Below are 16,141 nucleotides of genomic sequence, written 5' to 3'. Positions count from 1 at the left end.
CCCATCAACTCTTTTGTGTTCATGTTGGTACCTCATTGAGCACCCCTTGGACCCAGGAAAATGGTATTCCACAGGGTTGCGTGTTAAGTGTAACACTCTTTCTCATCGATTAATGGGCCTGTACCTTCCACCAAGTCTCTGGTTACCCCGGCATTGTAAGTTGATGATTTCTGCATCTGGTGCCGCGCCCCCTCAGTAGTGTCTGCTGAAAGCCAGCTCCAAGGTGCCATCTGATGGTATCTGTGTGGCCATTTCCTGTGGCGTCCAGTTTTCTCCCTCAAAAATGTGGTTTATGCATTTTTGCTGTAGACCTACAGTACACCCAGATCCAGAACTTTATTTAGGTGACCACCACCTAAATTTTGTAGTGCAATTCTGTTTCTTGGACCTCCTTTTTGATAAAAAGCTGACATGGCTGCCCCATATTCAGCAATTGAGGACTACTTAAAGCTGAAGCTTAATGCTCTCCATCTCCTGGTCCCCACATCTTGGGGTGCAGATCATGCTGCTCTTCTTCATCTTTACCATGCTCTGGTTTCATCCAGACTAGATTATGGTTGTCAGGTTTAGTATCACCTTGATAAGCTGAATAGGAAATACCCTGGAACAGATGGTTAACCATCGTCTGGTCTGGCTTTTAGAGACCTGGTAACTGCTTACCTGTTCTCAGTGTGGATTCTGAAAATTTCAGTCCACGGTCGATAATCTGACCCTCTTCAAAGTGGCTATTCTGCAGGCTTTCCTCCATCAGCATCATTGTATTGGCATACTCTTTGATATCAATAAGGCACACAATACTACTTGGAGGCACTGTATTCTCGTACAACTGCATCAATGGGGCTTTCATGGCCACCTCCCCATTTTCATTCAGTCTTTCCTGTCTCAGTGGTTTTTTCGGACCCAAGTTGATCACATACTGTCTGATTGATTTGAGTGGGAGAATGGTGTCCCCAGGCAGTGTTTTAAGTGTTACCCTCTTTTGCCATAGCCATCACCAGTATAACATCTATGGTAAGGAGTCCAGTATGGTGCTCCTTATTTGTGGACGAATTTGCTGTTTTCTGTTCCTCTTCCAGTGTTGCAATGGTGAGCCATCAGTTGCAACTTACAGTGTGACAGTTAGAGGAGTGGGCTGCAAAAATGGGTTTTCATTTTTCTGCCAATAAGTGTGTGTGTGTGTGTTCATTTTAATCATTCTTGTCTTCCTTTTAATTTGCCTGCCTTGCATATGGGGGGGGGGACACTATCCTACATTTTAGAGACCCAGTGCAGTTTCTGGGCCTCATTTTTTACTCCAGATTGTCATGGTTGCCACAACTGCGAGACTTTAAAGCCAGAATCCTGAAGTCACTGAACATCCTCAAGTGCCTCAGCTACAGGTCTTGGGGAGCGGACAGGGTGCATCTCCTCCAATTTTATAGGGCTTTTGTGCACTCGTGGCTGGACTATGGGTGCATGGTGTATCGGTCAGTGAGGCCCTCTAAATTGTGGATCCTTGATGCTGTCCACCATGCGGGGATTCAACCAGTCATGGGTGCTTATCAGACCAGTCCCATTCCCAGTCTGTGTGCTGAGGTTGGGGAACCACCATTCACCATCCAGTGGCAGCTCCTCCTGATGCACCAGGTGTGTAAGTTTCTTGCAGCTCCAACCTCGCAAGCTCGCCATATTGTTGCTCATCTGCCTCTGGACCATCTTTTTTCCCACTTTTCCCACCATACCCGAGCCGTGATGCCATTTGGGATCAGTGTGCAACATGTGCTGGAGTCTCTCAGTGTGGAGCCCATATGGCCCCAAATCCAGGGTTTTAACTGCCTGCCACCCTGGTTACTGCAAAGGCCCAGAGTGATTTTAGATTTGGTATGGTACAAGAGAGATTGCACACCTGCTTCCATTTTTAATGCAACATTTTCTGCCATTTTATCTGAGCACACCACTATGTAGCTGTTTTTACGGATGGGTCAAAACAGGGGGAGTTCGTTAGTTGCTCTGTTGTTTTTCCAGTTTGTGTCCTCAAAGTCTGACTGCCTCAATTGTTTACTGTCTTTGATGCAGAATTGTCTGCAATCTTGTGGGCACTGGAGCAGATGAGACACTCTTACCATCCTAAATTTCTTGTCTGTTCCAATTCACTAAGTGCCCTTCACTCACTGCAACATTTGTATCCAGCAGATAAAATAGTCCAGACCATCCAGGATGCTCTCCAACTATGATGACTGGGTGAGGAGTTGGCTTTCTGCTGGGTTCCAGGCCACATCAGCATTGCTGGGAACAAAACTGCAAATCTCGTAGCCAAGGAGGCGTGTCTCGATCTGCAAGCATTTCGCTGTGCCATCCCTCTGTACACACACACCTCACTATTGAGCTCACGAGTCACGTATTGGTGGGAGGATAGGTGGCTGTAAATGACTGACAATAACCTCCGTTTAGTCAAGCCCACAATGTGTGTGTGGTGTACTTCCTTCCAGCCACATATACGGGATGAGGTTCTCCTCACTCAGCTTCGGATAGGCCACAGTCCTATGCTGCATGGCTTCCTGCTCTGGTGAGAGGACCCTCCAATGTGGGGTACTTGTGGTGTCCAGGTCAATGTGCACTACATTTTATTGGATTGCATTTTATTTTCTGAGCAGCGGGCCACAGCTGACTTGCCGGTGGATCTGCCATCTCTTTTAGGAAATACTCAAATGAATGTGGTTAAAGTTTTAAAGTTTTGTGACTTGTCCAATGTTTTCACCAAGATTTTAGGGAGAGGGTCTTAATTTGTTCACAGTGTGACTGGCTCACCCATATTTTAGGTAAGTGTCCAGCCAGTGACAATTTCCTGTGGCATCCTTGACACTCCTCTCTCGTTTTCCTTACGTTTTATTTTCATATACAGCAGTTTTCATCTTTTCCTAATTTCTTTGCCTGTATGCTTAAATTTTACTAAAATTGTCCACATTCATTTTTTTTAATGTGTGTCAGGGCACTGATGACCTCAACGTTGAGCATCCGTAAGCCCCAACACACACATGCACAGTACTCTGAAACTGCTTAAACCTGTTCATCATTATGGGGTGTGTCTGGCTATCACTACCTTTCCCACTAGTCCCATCAACAGCCTCCTCACAGAAGTGGGGATTCCCCCTCTGCAAATATGATGGAGCCAGCTCCTGGTTTCTTACACAATTGCCATTCGACAATTCCCTGACCATCCTGTGTACCCCATCCTCTATGCAAATGAGGGATGTTTCCCTCCGGCTGGTTGTAATGCATCTCACTTCTCTCTGTCAGGATCTCCATCTCCAGACACTAGAAAGTGCCCCTTGTATTTCGTCCCACACTCCTCTTGGATGGTGCCTCGACCGTGGATTAGGACTGACCTGCTCCAGGATCTTAAGGTCTATGTCATCCTTATGATTTAGTGGTGTCTTTTACATTCCATCCTTCAGGAGTTCCAGGGTGCTACCATCTTCTACACTGATGGTTCTAAAATGATAGATAAGATAGGATATGCTTTTACATCTCCTACTGGCATGGAACACCATTCACTGCCAGGATCATGTAGTGTGTTCACAGCAGAGCTGCAACCTATTAACAGGGCCCCCCATTTTGTTACACAGGCCTCCCTCCACAGTGTTTTAATAGGTACCAACTCAATGAGAAGTGAGCAGGCTATAGACTGATGTTACTGGCTGCCATTGGTCTCTGCTATCCACGACCTTCTTTCTGTCCTTGGTCATGCTGCCTGCTCAGTTGTCTTTGTCTGAGTCCCAAGTCAGGGAATGAACTGGCTGAGCATTTGGCTAGAGAAGCAGATACTTTCTTCCCACTCCCTTTCACGATCCCAAATGCAGATATGCGGATTCACATCAAATTTCGTTTCGTCCAAAAGTGAAATGACATCTGGTGCACTACTGATGTCAGTAATAAACTCCACACAATCAAGGAGACTACTGCAGTTTGACATTCTTCCTTCCCCTCCTCCCAGAAGGAGTCCACTGTCTTATGCTATCTATGCCTTGGTCATCTAGGCTCACCCCTTTTTCTCTTGTATAATGAGCCACCCCCATAATGTAGTTGTGGAGCCAGACTGACAGTATCCCATATATTGGTGGAATGTCCCCTCCTTTTGGCCATTTGCACATAGTATGATCTTCCAAATTCCTTGACTTTAACGTCAGCGAATGATTCACAGATGGCAGAACTGGTCCTCAGTTTCCTTTGTGAAAGTGGTTTTTGTTTTCAGTTACAAGGTTTTCCTTTTCTCCTGGAGCAGGTGCAGGGTGTTTGCAGTTGGGACCTCCCCTCATGTTTTGTGGGTGTGGGACCCATGACCACTCCCCCGTGCAAAGACCACTGTTTTATGCCTCTATTTTTCCAGTTTTTAGATTTTATCTATCCTTTTATGCCTTCTGCTGAGTCTGCTTTTAGCTTCCTTGTTTTATAGTTTGAGCCCTCTGACTTGATCCATTCACTTTTCCTGGACATCTCTATTTTTCACACATGACTTTTGAATTGCAGGGCTGATGATCTCGCTGTTTAATCCCATAACCCTCGCCCCCCCCCCCCCCCTCCCCATCAATCAATCAATGAATCAGTCAAGGTCACAGCCTGATTTTTGTATAATGAAAGCTTTATGACTGTCCATGGTACCAGTCAGCTGAGGAGCCTTACTTTAAGGATCTTATGAATGAACAGAGCAAGCTGAGTTTCGACAGCTGATGCTTAAAACTCTATGTTGTCATACAGACAAGTTTTCCACCATTCAAAAGGATCAAATGAAACACAAAATATGTTCCATAATTCTCCAGCAAAATTTCAATAAGTAACCTATATCTTACGAGTCTGCTTATTGACTCAAATGCTGTGTGTTCTACCATTGATGTGTGATCCTCCATATTTGCTGCAACATATTTATATATTTATTTTTCATTCTTTGATCACTTTTTGTAGTGTATTGGGTATGTCAAGCATTTGTTACAGAGTGTCTGGTATTTATGTAAAAAGCATAAATTGTATGCAATTTTTCAGGCATTGTGACAAAACTACAAAGATTTTAAGTTTACACTGCACAAAATGGTGACTGCATTGTCTTACCACCCTTCCAATGAACTGAAGTCTGCCACCTACTTTACCTATGACTGAGCCTAGATAATCATTCCATTTTATAGCTGCACAAATTGAAGCACTCAGGTATTTGTACAAATTGACTGATTCCAACTGTGACTCATTAATATTGTAAACATACTAGAATACCTCATTTCTGTATTTTCTGATTCTGGTCATCTAATTTCCATAATTCCAAAAATGCTGCATCATCCTAGCATCCTTGGTCCATAGTTTTCTAGGAATCATGTGAGAAAAGCACGAGTTGGATTTCACATGACTGATGTGAATCCATGCTGGTTGGCATGGAGATGGTCACTTTTCTTGACAGAACTGAATGTTTGTGTTTAGCTGGTTTGGTAGTTTCTTATCATTTTTGTTAAGCAGAAGTATCTTCATATACTTCCTAACTTTCCTTCACTACTGGTGATCCATGATTCTAAAACCACCTTGTGACCTCGATTTCCTCATTCACCATGTCAAAATGTTAGGAAATGTTTCTTTCTGGCAGATTCATGAACTGGATGTTGGAAAACATGTTTAAGTAGTGTAAAAGTATGTCTGCCTGTTCTCATTGCAAATACAAGCCTTTAGCTGGTATTTTAACTCATTACCTGTCACAGTGGTTTTGACCACTGGTGTAATGTTAATGGTTGCTGTGATGTCACTTTTTGGGGCATATATTCACAATTTTGTTGTTAGTTGGTTAATATAATGAGTTTGAAAACAAAAAACCTGGTTGTGGTTACAGACTGATCCGTATCTTTGCTGAGATCTATGTTAGGTTGAAAGTTGACTGTTTGGGTGTGAGTTGGCAAAGCCAATGAATGTGAAATTTTGAAAAAAGCCTGGTTGTGGTGACAGACTGATCTGTAGCTTAGACCATTTGAAACAATTGCTACAGATATCAAGTTATATGTTGTTTACAGCATTTGTCAGATGTTTCCTGTGACTCATATTGAATATTTCTTTTTATCAATAAGTTAATTTTGAACTCTTTGAGGGAATTCAGCTGGGTGTTGCTGTTTAGATGGCATGATATTTTGGCCAACTCATTTGTTACCATCTGCAGGTAGTCCTAATGACTGACTGTCTGCCACTGGGTGACAATGTAAACTCTCCATACTGTTTTCTGCTATGAGCTGCAGTCCTCAGTCACAATCCCACCACCACTGGGCTCAGGACACTGCTGATGCAGATGTGTGATCTATTCTCCACTCTCAGTTGCTGTCATACTAGCAGATTTTCCCATAAACTGTTGGTGTTTTAAGCATGCTCTAGGGTGGGTCTCAAGCCTTACTTACTTTGCAGCAGGTTGTTAGAAAAGGCCACCACATTCTGAGATTGCACCTTAAGAGTCTGCAGACATCCAGCTACAAGGTGAACTAGTAATTGAAGACTATGCTTTCCAACTAAGTAAGACTTGAGACCCAGCTAGAGTGTGCTCTAATACAATGGCAGTCTGTGGGAAGATGCACTCACATCATGGCAACTGAAGAGCTGACACTACTCCTTAGCATCCCAAGCCCAATGGTGACAACACAAACATTGAAGACCATTGCTCATGTACTGACCACACACTACCTTACCACATCATCAGTAGAGCTGTGTCCAGGTACTGCTGGCCCATTGCTAACAGCAGGAGAGAGGTAACATAAAGACAGTCCCCAGTGAAAGACAGTTAGCCATCAGAATTGCCAAAATGTCGCATGATGCCATCTGGCTGAATGGAAAAGAACAATTCAAAAAACTTACTTTACGTTGACTGGACTGGAATGCAATTCATTTTGTCAATTAGACCTCATAATTATAACTACAAATGAAGTATGGACAGCAGATTAATTTCAATAAAATGCAAGTAGTCAATGTATTTAAGTTACTTATAAATAATGAAACCAAATCTAGAAACCTTTGTTTACCACAATATCAGACTGATATATTACCACACAACAACTTGTTAAAGCAATTAATATTGGCAAGTGCCATTTCGAAAATTAATTACCTAAATCATTTGCTTGTGATGTCGATTCTGAAGGCATTTGATTTGAATCAGGGATTTCTGTTGAACAGATTTATTGAAAAACAGTTTCCTTCAAGACAGTATTACACTCCATGACTACTCGTATCCTTGTGCACTGCTTTGTTGACTATAACTACCTAAGCATTTCAGTACACTCTCATTTGAAACTTCATTGGGTTCATAGTATTCTAGATTTCCTTATGTGGTGAATATAATGTGTAATGCTTGTGAGAATAAATGCTTGATGTGCAATCTTCTGTGTGGTATGGTATGCTAGCCACACAAAAAATTCCATATGCTATAAAAATTACTTTCTCCACAGGAATATGGAACAACAGGTATTATCCTATGACATCCATGATTATGACAGCAAACAGATCATCAGCACATGACCTTTTGGTGTGTGGTGACTCAGATGGTTACCTACGGCTTTTCAGGTAAGTGATCTTCCACTTGTAAAGCAAAACACTAGTAAAAATAATCAGAAACTAAATGTGTTATAATGCAGACACATGGTACTTTATTCATCTCCTTTTTGTGTAGAAAAGCTTGTTTACTTGAATGAAACTGTACCCCATATGAAATTTTTTATCATACCTGAACCAAATGCAAAAAAAAAATATATATATATATATATATATATATATATATATATATATATATATATATATATATAAAGATGATGTGACTTACCAAATGAAAGTGCTGGCAGGTCGACAGACACACAAACAAACACAAACATACACACAAAATTCAAGCTTTCGCAACAAACTGTTGCCTCATCAGGAAAGAGGGAAGGAGAGGGAAAGACGAAAGGATGTGGGTTTTAAGGGAGAGGGTAGACTTACCTTAGGGGGAAAAAAGGACGGGTATACACTCGCACACACACACATATCCATCCACACATATACAGACACAAGCAGACATATTTAAAGACAAAGAGTCGTGGAATGTTTCCCTCTATTATAACCATATATATATATATATATATATATATATATATATATAGAAGGGATTACAGAGAAGCTGAATCTGGTGCAGTTTCGTGTACCCTTTCACCAGTGACCAAATTATTTTCATTATTTGCATCACATCATGATGTAAACAAAGACACTGCAGGTGACATTTCATTGTTAGTGCCAATGCAATGTCTGGTTGCAGAGGTCACTACTACATTATATACATGTGTGATAGTTTGACATGCAGTTGCTTTCATGACAAAGGCAATGATAGACATTGTCAAAAGCTTGGATTTTCATAGATATTTAATGCAACAACTGCACTAAGAACATTTTGTACAACAAATCCATTGTGAAGTACTTTATGGCTATATTAGTTTCTTTTATGGTAAGGATAATGTACAGAAAGTCGGGTTGACAAATACGAATTATTTAGGAATAAAGGAGATGACTCAGTGAAAGGCAGAAGTGCTGCATTGTCTATAGGTACACAAACAAAAGGTACAGAGCTTTGTTAGCTAGGGAGACAGTCATGTGCATGGGAGAGAGAGAGAGAGAGAGAGAGAGAGAGAGAGAGAGAGAGAGTGTGTGTGTGTGTGTGTGTGTGTGTGTGTGTGTGTGTGTGTGTGTTTGTGCGCATGTTTTTCCTACAAGCTTGAAAAAGGAAGTTCATTCAGACAGATAGAAAAGCTCTGTAATTTTTGTTTATGTATCTATCAATGACACAGCACTTCTGCCTTTTATGGTAAGGACATAGTGTCATGTTCACTAACTGGAGCAGTCCTGCATGAAATTATAGCTGCTATGTAATCTAGCACTCCTGCAGTGCTCTTTCGATAAAGACGTTGTGCCCAAGTTCACAGTCATTAAACATCAAGTAAGATCTCCTGCAGTGGAGAAGATTATACGGAAGATAACCCTTGCAGTTATGAAGGACAGGATGTGACACACAAGATATGAATGAGACATAATGCCTGCACTTCGCTTAACTTTCATTGTTTTCTGTTGACTGTTCTCTCACCAAGGAATGCTGATGCTGAAAAGACAAGCCTATCCTTGGCTCGGGATGGTGCAGTTTGGACAAAATTTGTCATTCCTGTGGTTCCTGTGGGGGAGAGAATATATCTTACCACTCTTGTTGATTTGTCCTTGCTGGTGGAGCCTGAAAAAGAGAAAGACACACTCTGATGGGGGATTAGTGAAAAGTAATCCCTTAGCAGGACAGGTCAACACGTGGTTGGCAATGGTGCAAAATCTGTCTCGGGGAGGCACAATCCCGGTGTCCTCGTGGAGCTGGTGTGTCGAGAAGCACCACGGAGGATGCATAGCAGTCTTCAGGGTGCTGTTCTATATCCGCTGCAGAGTCACAATGTGAGCATCTGCAGTTTTCCCCCAGATCACAGCCGCATACTCTAACAGTGGGCAGACCAATGTTAGGTATAGCACGATGCCGTGTTGCGGTGGCAGTGATGACTGTGGGTTTAGCAGCAGATACAGGGTGTGAATATGTCCTATTGCTCTCCCTTGCACATCATGGATGTGATGCTTCAGATGGGCCTACGGTCTAGGGTGACCCCTAGGTATTTCACTGTCTCCCAGGATTTTGACTGGCGTAAGCCCTGCTGGCAGAAGTCTTCGGGTGAAGACAACTGCCTGACTCTTCATGGAGTTGAATTTCAGCTGCCATTTCGTTGCCCACAAGCCCAAGGCGTTGCACCCGCATTGGAGGTGGTTTCTCAGTACTTGGGCATTCATACTGCAAGTGAACAAGGCCATATCATCCGTGTACAGTGGCAGTTCAACTCTTGCCACTTTCAGGGCATCGGCAGTGTACAGGGATACAGCAAGGGGACGAGGACCAACCCCAGCAGCACTCCTGCACATATCTGCCGGTCTGTGGATGTACCATCGTGGTCCTCATGAAGAAGGCTTGTTTAGACAGGTACGAACAAAGTAGCAACATGTGGGACGTCAGTATCCCATGTTCAAAAAGTTTGAACTCGAGACCACCATGCCACACCGAGTCAAACGCTTGGGAGACATTGAGGAACACTGCCCCAAGGTATTCCCTCATTTCCAGTGCCTTCATCGCTGGTTCTACCACCTGCAGGAGCTGGTGGGAAACCCGAACTGCTCGTCTGAAATGATGCCCCCCGTGGGTGACGTGTCGCATCAGTCTTCTCGTGTACAGCCACTGGAAAACCTTCGAGAGGGATGGGAGCAGGCTGATGGGTCAGTAGCTGGATATCTGGTGTGGGTCCTTGCCAGATTTCAGAATGGCCACAACCTCCACGTGTTTCCACACAGAGGGGTAGACACCTGATCGGAGGATCTTGTTAAAAATATTGGCAAGTTGCCAGTGTAATCCAGGTGGAAGGTTCTTCAGCAGAAGGTTTGTGATGCCATCGCTGCCTCCAGCCTTCTTGGCGTTCAGCGAGTGAAGCTGCACAGCAAATTCTTCCTCCGTTATTGGCTCGATAACGTCGCCTTCCTCCCTTGCGGCGTGGAAGGTTGGTAGTTGCTCGTGGACCCACCATATGTGATCAACGTTGATGATGTCGGACACCTATATGAAGTTCACTGTGAATGCGTCCGGATCACTGGCGAAGTCGTTCCCGACCTGTAAGCACGGTATTTGCTGGCGTTGGCGTAGGAAGGATTTTACCACCCTCTATGCACTACCATCCTCAGAACTGAGGGTAGACACAAGGTCTGCCCATTCCTGGTTCTGGTGTTGCTCAACTGCTGCCTTAATTTCCCGTCTCATGTGGTTTAAGTGGCACCTCATGTCTGGTTGGTGAGTGTGCTGCCATTCACGAAACAGTCGGTTCTTCTCGGTGATCGTGTCCAGAATAGGGCGCGGTAGCTGTCGCGAGAAGTCTCGTAACCCTTGGCGATGTCTCGGCGTGGCTTCATCTGCTGCTTGGAGTATTCTTCAGGTAAAGAATGCTAGGGCGGCATCTGCCCCTACCTCAGCAGGGTTTGGCACGTCCTTGAGCAGTTCGAGGTCTTTCATCTGAAAGCACTCGGCGTCGAGCCTGCGATAGCTCGGATGGCTCTCTGGAAGGGAAGCTCTAGCCACGTCGAGGCCAAAAATGACCAGTTCTCACCAAGGGACTGGGACAGGAATGATTTTAAACGATTCCATAAGCCTGCATCAGCATGTTGGTTTAAGCCATAAAATGATCAAGCAAACTCACAACTTCAATCTTATTACTAAATAACAAGGAAATGATTTGGCCAATGAAGCATAATTTTGAACTTACTGGATAAGGAGCTTGATGAAGGTGCTATTTTCGATCTCAATAAATGATTAAATTGTGCTCCAACTCCAATCATTAGTATAATCTGGTGTGAAACTAGCTCTGTGTCATCTTCGGAATAGATGGCAGACAATATAAGACTGTGCTGTCTGTGTTTTACCAATTGCCAAACTCCGTAAGGTTAATATTAGCAAAGTGAAAATATAATGACCCAGGCTTCTGAAGAATAACAGGAATTTAATTGTGTTGCTGTCCCATAAGGGAAATACAGTTGTTATTATTAATGCCATAGATTATCATGATAAATTCTCTGTTTTGTCAGAGGATAATGCATACAAAATTTTAATGTGTCATCCAACATGAGCACTAAGTAAAATGATAGGAGAGCCACTTAAGAAATCAACCCTTTCTGAAGATGGGAAGAGTTTGTGACCAATGGCTTTGGGGCCACTACGATCATATGTTCCTAAAATACACAAAGAAGGCATGCCACTAAGACCATTCAATGGTGCAACTGGCTCTACAGTATAAAGACTAGCCAAATGTGTAACAGAATTCATGTCACCAATTTTTGGCTGCTGTGTAGATCTGCAGAGTATGGGGTGTGATTACGGCAAATAACCACTACCTTCACACATTGTGTAACAATATTTATTACTGATAAGAGCATTCATACACAAATGTGTGAACACAATCAAGTAACCAGACTGACTGCTGGTTAAAGAGTCCATTGGCCCAGAGTCTAGTTGACCGCCAGCAATGATGCTTCATGGAGCAGTGTTCCCACAACCACATTATGAGCTCTCAGATCTTTGTTGACATAATGAAACAAAGAATTCTCAATGCAGACAAAATTATGGTCAGTCTCTATGTGATGCCTCTGTTTATAAAGTTGTTGAAGTTACATAGTTTGCTTGTCAACCTGTTCTCTTTAGAAACCATCGGGTTATTCTGGCACTCTTTGACCATCTCTTACATTCCATATAGTGATAAATATTATGAAGTGAGTGTCAGAATTGTCATGCATTCAGCCTTGTCACCAGCTATGGCTAATTTTTGGAGAATTTTAAAGAACATACTTTAAATAATGCCCCTGTTTGCCCAACCTGTTTTCATTCTTAAGTTGATAACATCGTTTTATTTGTTCTCATGGAAAGGAAATATTGCAGCAAATCATTGATGATGTGAACAGCACATATCCCAACATAAAATTTACTGTGGAACAGAAGGAAGGAAAGCTGGCCATTTTAGACAGTTCTATGAACAACTCGGTGTAACTTCAACTGACCCATACAGAACAATGTCTCAATGGGCACAGTTTCCACCATTCTGCCCAAAAGAGAGCTTTGTTGAATAATCTGATACAGAGTTAAAAGTGTACCAGATAAGAACTATGTCAGCACAAAATTAATCCATTTAACCCCTGCATTCAGATAAGATAGCTATCAGGAACATGAAATCAAGGCAGCTGTGTCTAGAAAATGCTTACAAAAATCCAGTCAGTTAACAGAACAAGATCAACATTTGGCATTCCTTATACCTGTGGAGCAACATCAAGTAAAATTGTAATGATTCATAGACAGACGTGGGATTAAAATGTCTTTTGATCATGAGAGAAGCTGTGGAAATTAGAATGTGTGTTAACAACTTTGATAAAGATGTGGATTGTGTTCTCAGCAGTGTGTTGAATCAGTCATTTGTTAACAAGATATTGAATAGGAGTGTGTCCTGAGTGAAACATTGATGCTGCAAGTGATATTTCATCATTGGTGCTAATGTAATCCTTGGTTTCAATGGGTACTATTACAGTATTTACTTCTGCGTGATTGTTACTTCTTTGATAGTCAGTTGCTTCCCTGATGAAAATAATGTGGATAGACCTACTGCTGAAAACTTTGATTTTCACAGAGAATTAGGGTGTGATTTATCAGTCTTGTTTATGTGACTGTTGCTCATTTAGTGCCTGGCCATATTCATGTGTATGCTAATAGTGGTTAGCTTTATGTCTTACAATATTTATATTCCACCCAGTAGTTTCCAGTATCATATTAATACCACGAAAAAAATTATTTTTAAATTTTCACTTTTAGGCTAACATTAACTGCTACTATTTTGTAAGTTTCTGTCATCTTTTTCCCAGTTTGGCTTGTCTATGTGATACCAAAATAATAATCTCAACATAGACTAAATGTGTTATATTTTTGTGGTCCAAATGAACATTCTGACAACCTACCTTCTAAATGTCTATTACAACTCCACCAAGTCCTTCATAAAACAGAATTTATGATAACTCAGGTCCCCATCTTAAGCCTGTCACAACTAGGTGGCTTCAAATGATGTTACTAGTGCTTTTACTCTTCACCTGTCTAAGTAACACATGTTTTAGATTTATCCAGAAAGCAAGTTTTCTCATTAGTGCACACAGAAGGAAAACATAGTAACCTGAAAGCCCTTATTTGGACAGATACAGCAGTCATTGAGCTACTGCTCAACATATCCACAGCAGAATTGATACACTTTTCATACTGATACTACATGTTTAACTTCTGTGTTCTCATGTCATAGAGGTTGGTCTAGGATAGAAAACAGCATGTACCAGTTTTCTAAACCTTTTTTCCATTGTCAAAATGTTTACCAAGACAGAAATTTTTTAAGTGTAAGAAAAGATGGAAATTGATGGGAGCAAAGTCAATAGGCCCTGCTGTAGAATGGATGATCAAATACCTTCCAGCAGAATATTTACACAAAATCTGCTGTGTTCTAAGCGATTTGTGAGAAAGCATTAGTGTGGACATGCCCAAGAACATTATTTCTAGCCTAATGCATTGCAGCTTTTGTTCCAAGTTCCCTAGAAATCTTTCTGTTCAACTGTTTTTATGTTCCGTGCTTTTGTTAACACCATTACAGACTCACGAAAACTGAGCAGTTCTTCAAAGTTAACAAGATCATCAACATATTCAGTCCAGAAATAGCACTCTTATATAATCTTTTGCAAATGAAGTTAATGCCTTGGCCTCTTGGAACATCTTAACTTTTCTGTACAGTTAATTAGTGGGTTACTAAGAAAATCTTATTGTTCTTCCTCTAGTAATGTTTAACACAGATTTTCTGCTCTTCTCAAACCAGCCTGACTTCTTGTTGAAAACTACCATGCTGGTATCCCTACTAGTTTTTGGCTCTCATTGATAGCAGATACCTCACACTCTCGATTGAACAGTGTTCACCTTTTGCTGATTTGTTTTGAGAGTATATCAATCTATTTTTGATTACAATACATATCAGTTCTGAATTTTCAGTTTGTGTGTCATAGTACCTTAAACCAAATGGTAGTCACAACAGCCTTGACAGTGCTATGCACTTTTGTGGTATCCTGATCTACCACAATTTAATTTGGTGACTATCTGTAGCTTCCCATCCACATTTGGTTTCCATTGCTCTCTCACATTTATGCTGATTAATAAATGATTAGCACTAATTTCTGTTTATTTACCTGATTTTTTTTACATTTTTATCTACTTTGTGCTTAATGACTGAAGAAATAACATCAGTTTTATAAATAGTTCTTTCATCTAAAGACTCCAACATTCCTCTTGAAATACTGTGCTATTGATACTGTCCTTTAGATGAAAAACACCACTGTCATTGCTTTACCTTAACATCTTTTTCTGATCATTTCCATAGAAATAGTTCTTTCCCTATATTTTGCATTCACATATATAATTATCATTTTGTTAAGGCCAGGGAAGTATCCAAATGCTGTTTCTAGGTCAGCATACGAAAAAAGGATTTGATGTTCCATTGACAACAAAGTTGTCAGATAATGGGCACTTGTTCAGACTGGGATATGAATTCAGTCATGTATTTTGCAACAGACCCCAATAATTGCCTTCAATGATTCAGGAAAATCACAGGAAACCTGAATCCAGATGGTTGGCTGGAGATTTGAACCGCCATCCTCCCAAATGCTAGTGCAGTGTTGTAACCAATGCTGCATCTTGCTCAGTGTTATCCGATATTATTAATTTCATCAGTAAGAAAATTTCAGTATTTAGTATTACCGGTACTACACAAAATTTTGTTTCAGTCACCTGGTGTGTTTGTATGTATGTTCTCCTTTTATACAGAAAAATAATGAAACATATTTTACTTTTGCAGGTATCCATGCCTTAGTCCCAAAGCTGAATATAATGAGGAAAAGGTATACAGCATGCAGATAGCAGTTGCAAGATTTCTCTTTAATGACAAAAACGTTGTTACTGTAGGAGGTACTGATGCTGCATTGATGTTATGGGATGTTGTGGATGATTAGCAGTACATTGTCTGGTAAACAAGATTTACCATGAAGAAGGGGCAAAAAATGCTTCTGCACACTGACCACTAAATTTGGATACATATATGTTATATAAAAAATTTTATACTTTGTATATCATGAATCATCAATTTACTGTTATGAATGTAAATAATTAGAAAAAAATTGTATTTCAGGAGGTATATTATTGTATTAGATAGAACACTGAAAATGTAATTTAAAAGCAGTTGGCAATGAAAAGTTACAGTTAAATAACCTTATTTCTTATAAAAGTTTGTTAGATAGATATCAATAAAACAGTTTACATTTATCTGCAGTTCTTTATTAATAGAAGCTTGTTTCCTTGTATGAATTATGTCAAACAGTTCCACAATTTGCAAGCAAAACAAAAGTACATATTATTCTTTAAGTAACAACAAAAGGACCAAAATCTCTGAAGTGAGACAAAACATACCAAAAAGATAAGGAACAGAAACAAAACTCTAAACAAAGGAAGAAA

The 16,141-nt window shown here is 41.0% G+C and overlaps 1 protein-coding gene across 1 annotated transcript in view; it reads left to right on the top strand.

Moving 5' to 3' along the window:
- LOC124606784 (echinoderm microtubule-associated protein-like CG42247) overlaps nucleotides 1-15,858 on the top strand; it is a 340,411-nt gene extending 324,553 nt beyond the window's left edge. The window contains exons 16-17 of the mRNA XM_047138847.1: nucleotides 7,434-7,548; nucleotides 15,489-15,858. Of these exons, the coding sequence (XP_046994803.1) occupies nucleotides 7,434-7,548; nucleotides 15,489-15,642 (269 nt within the window). The 3' untranslated portion in view covers nucleotides 15,643-15,858. The remainder of the gene's footprint in view (nucleotides 1-7,433; nucleotides 7,549-15,488) is intronic.
- Nucleotides 15,859-16,141: the final 283 nt, after the last annotated feature.

This window comes from Schistocerca americana, chromosome 3 (genome assembly GCF_021461395.2).
Source record: "Schistocerca americana isolate TAMUIC-IGC-003095 chromosome 3, iqSchAmer2.1, whole genome shotgun sequence".
Lineage (NCBI taxonomy): Eukaryota > Metazoa > Arthropoda > Insecta > Orthoptera > Acrididae > Schistocerca > Schistocerca americana.
This window is presented reverse-complemented; position numbering and strand designations above follow the sequence as displayed.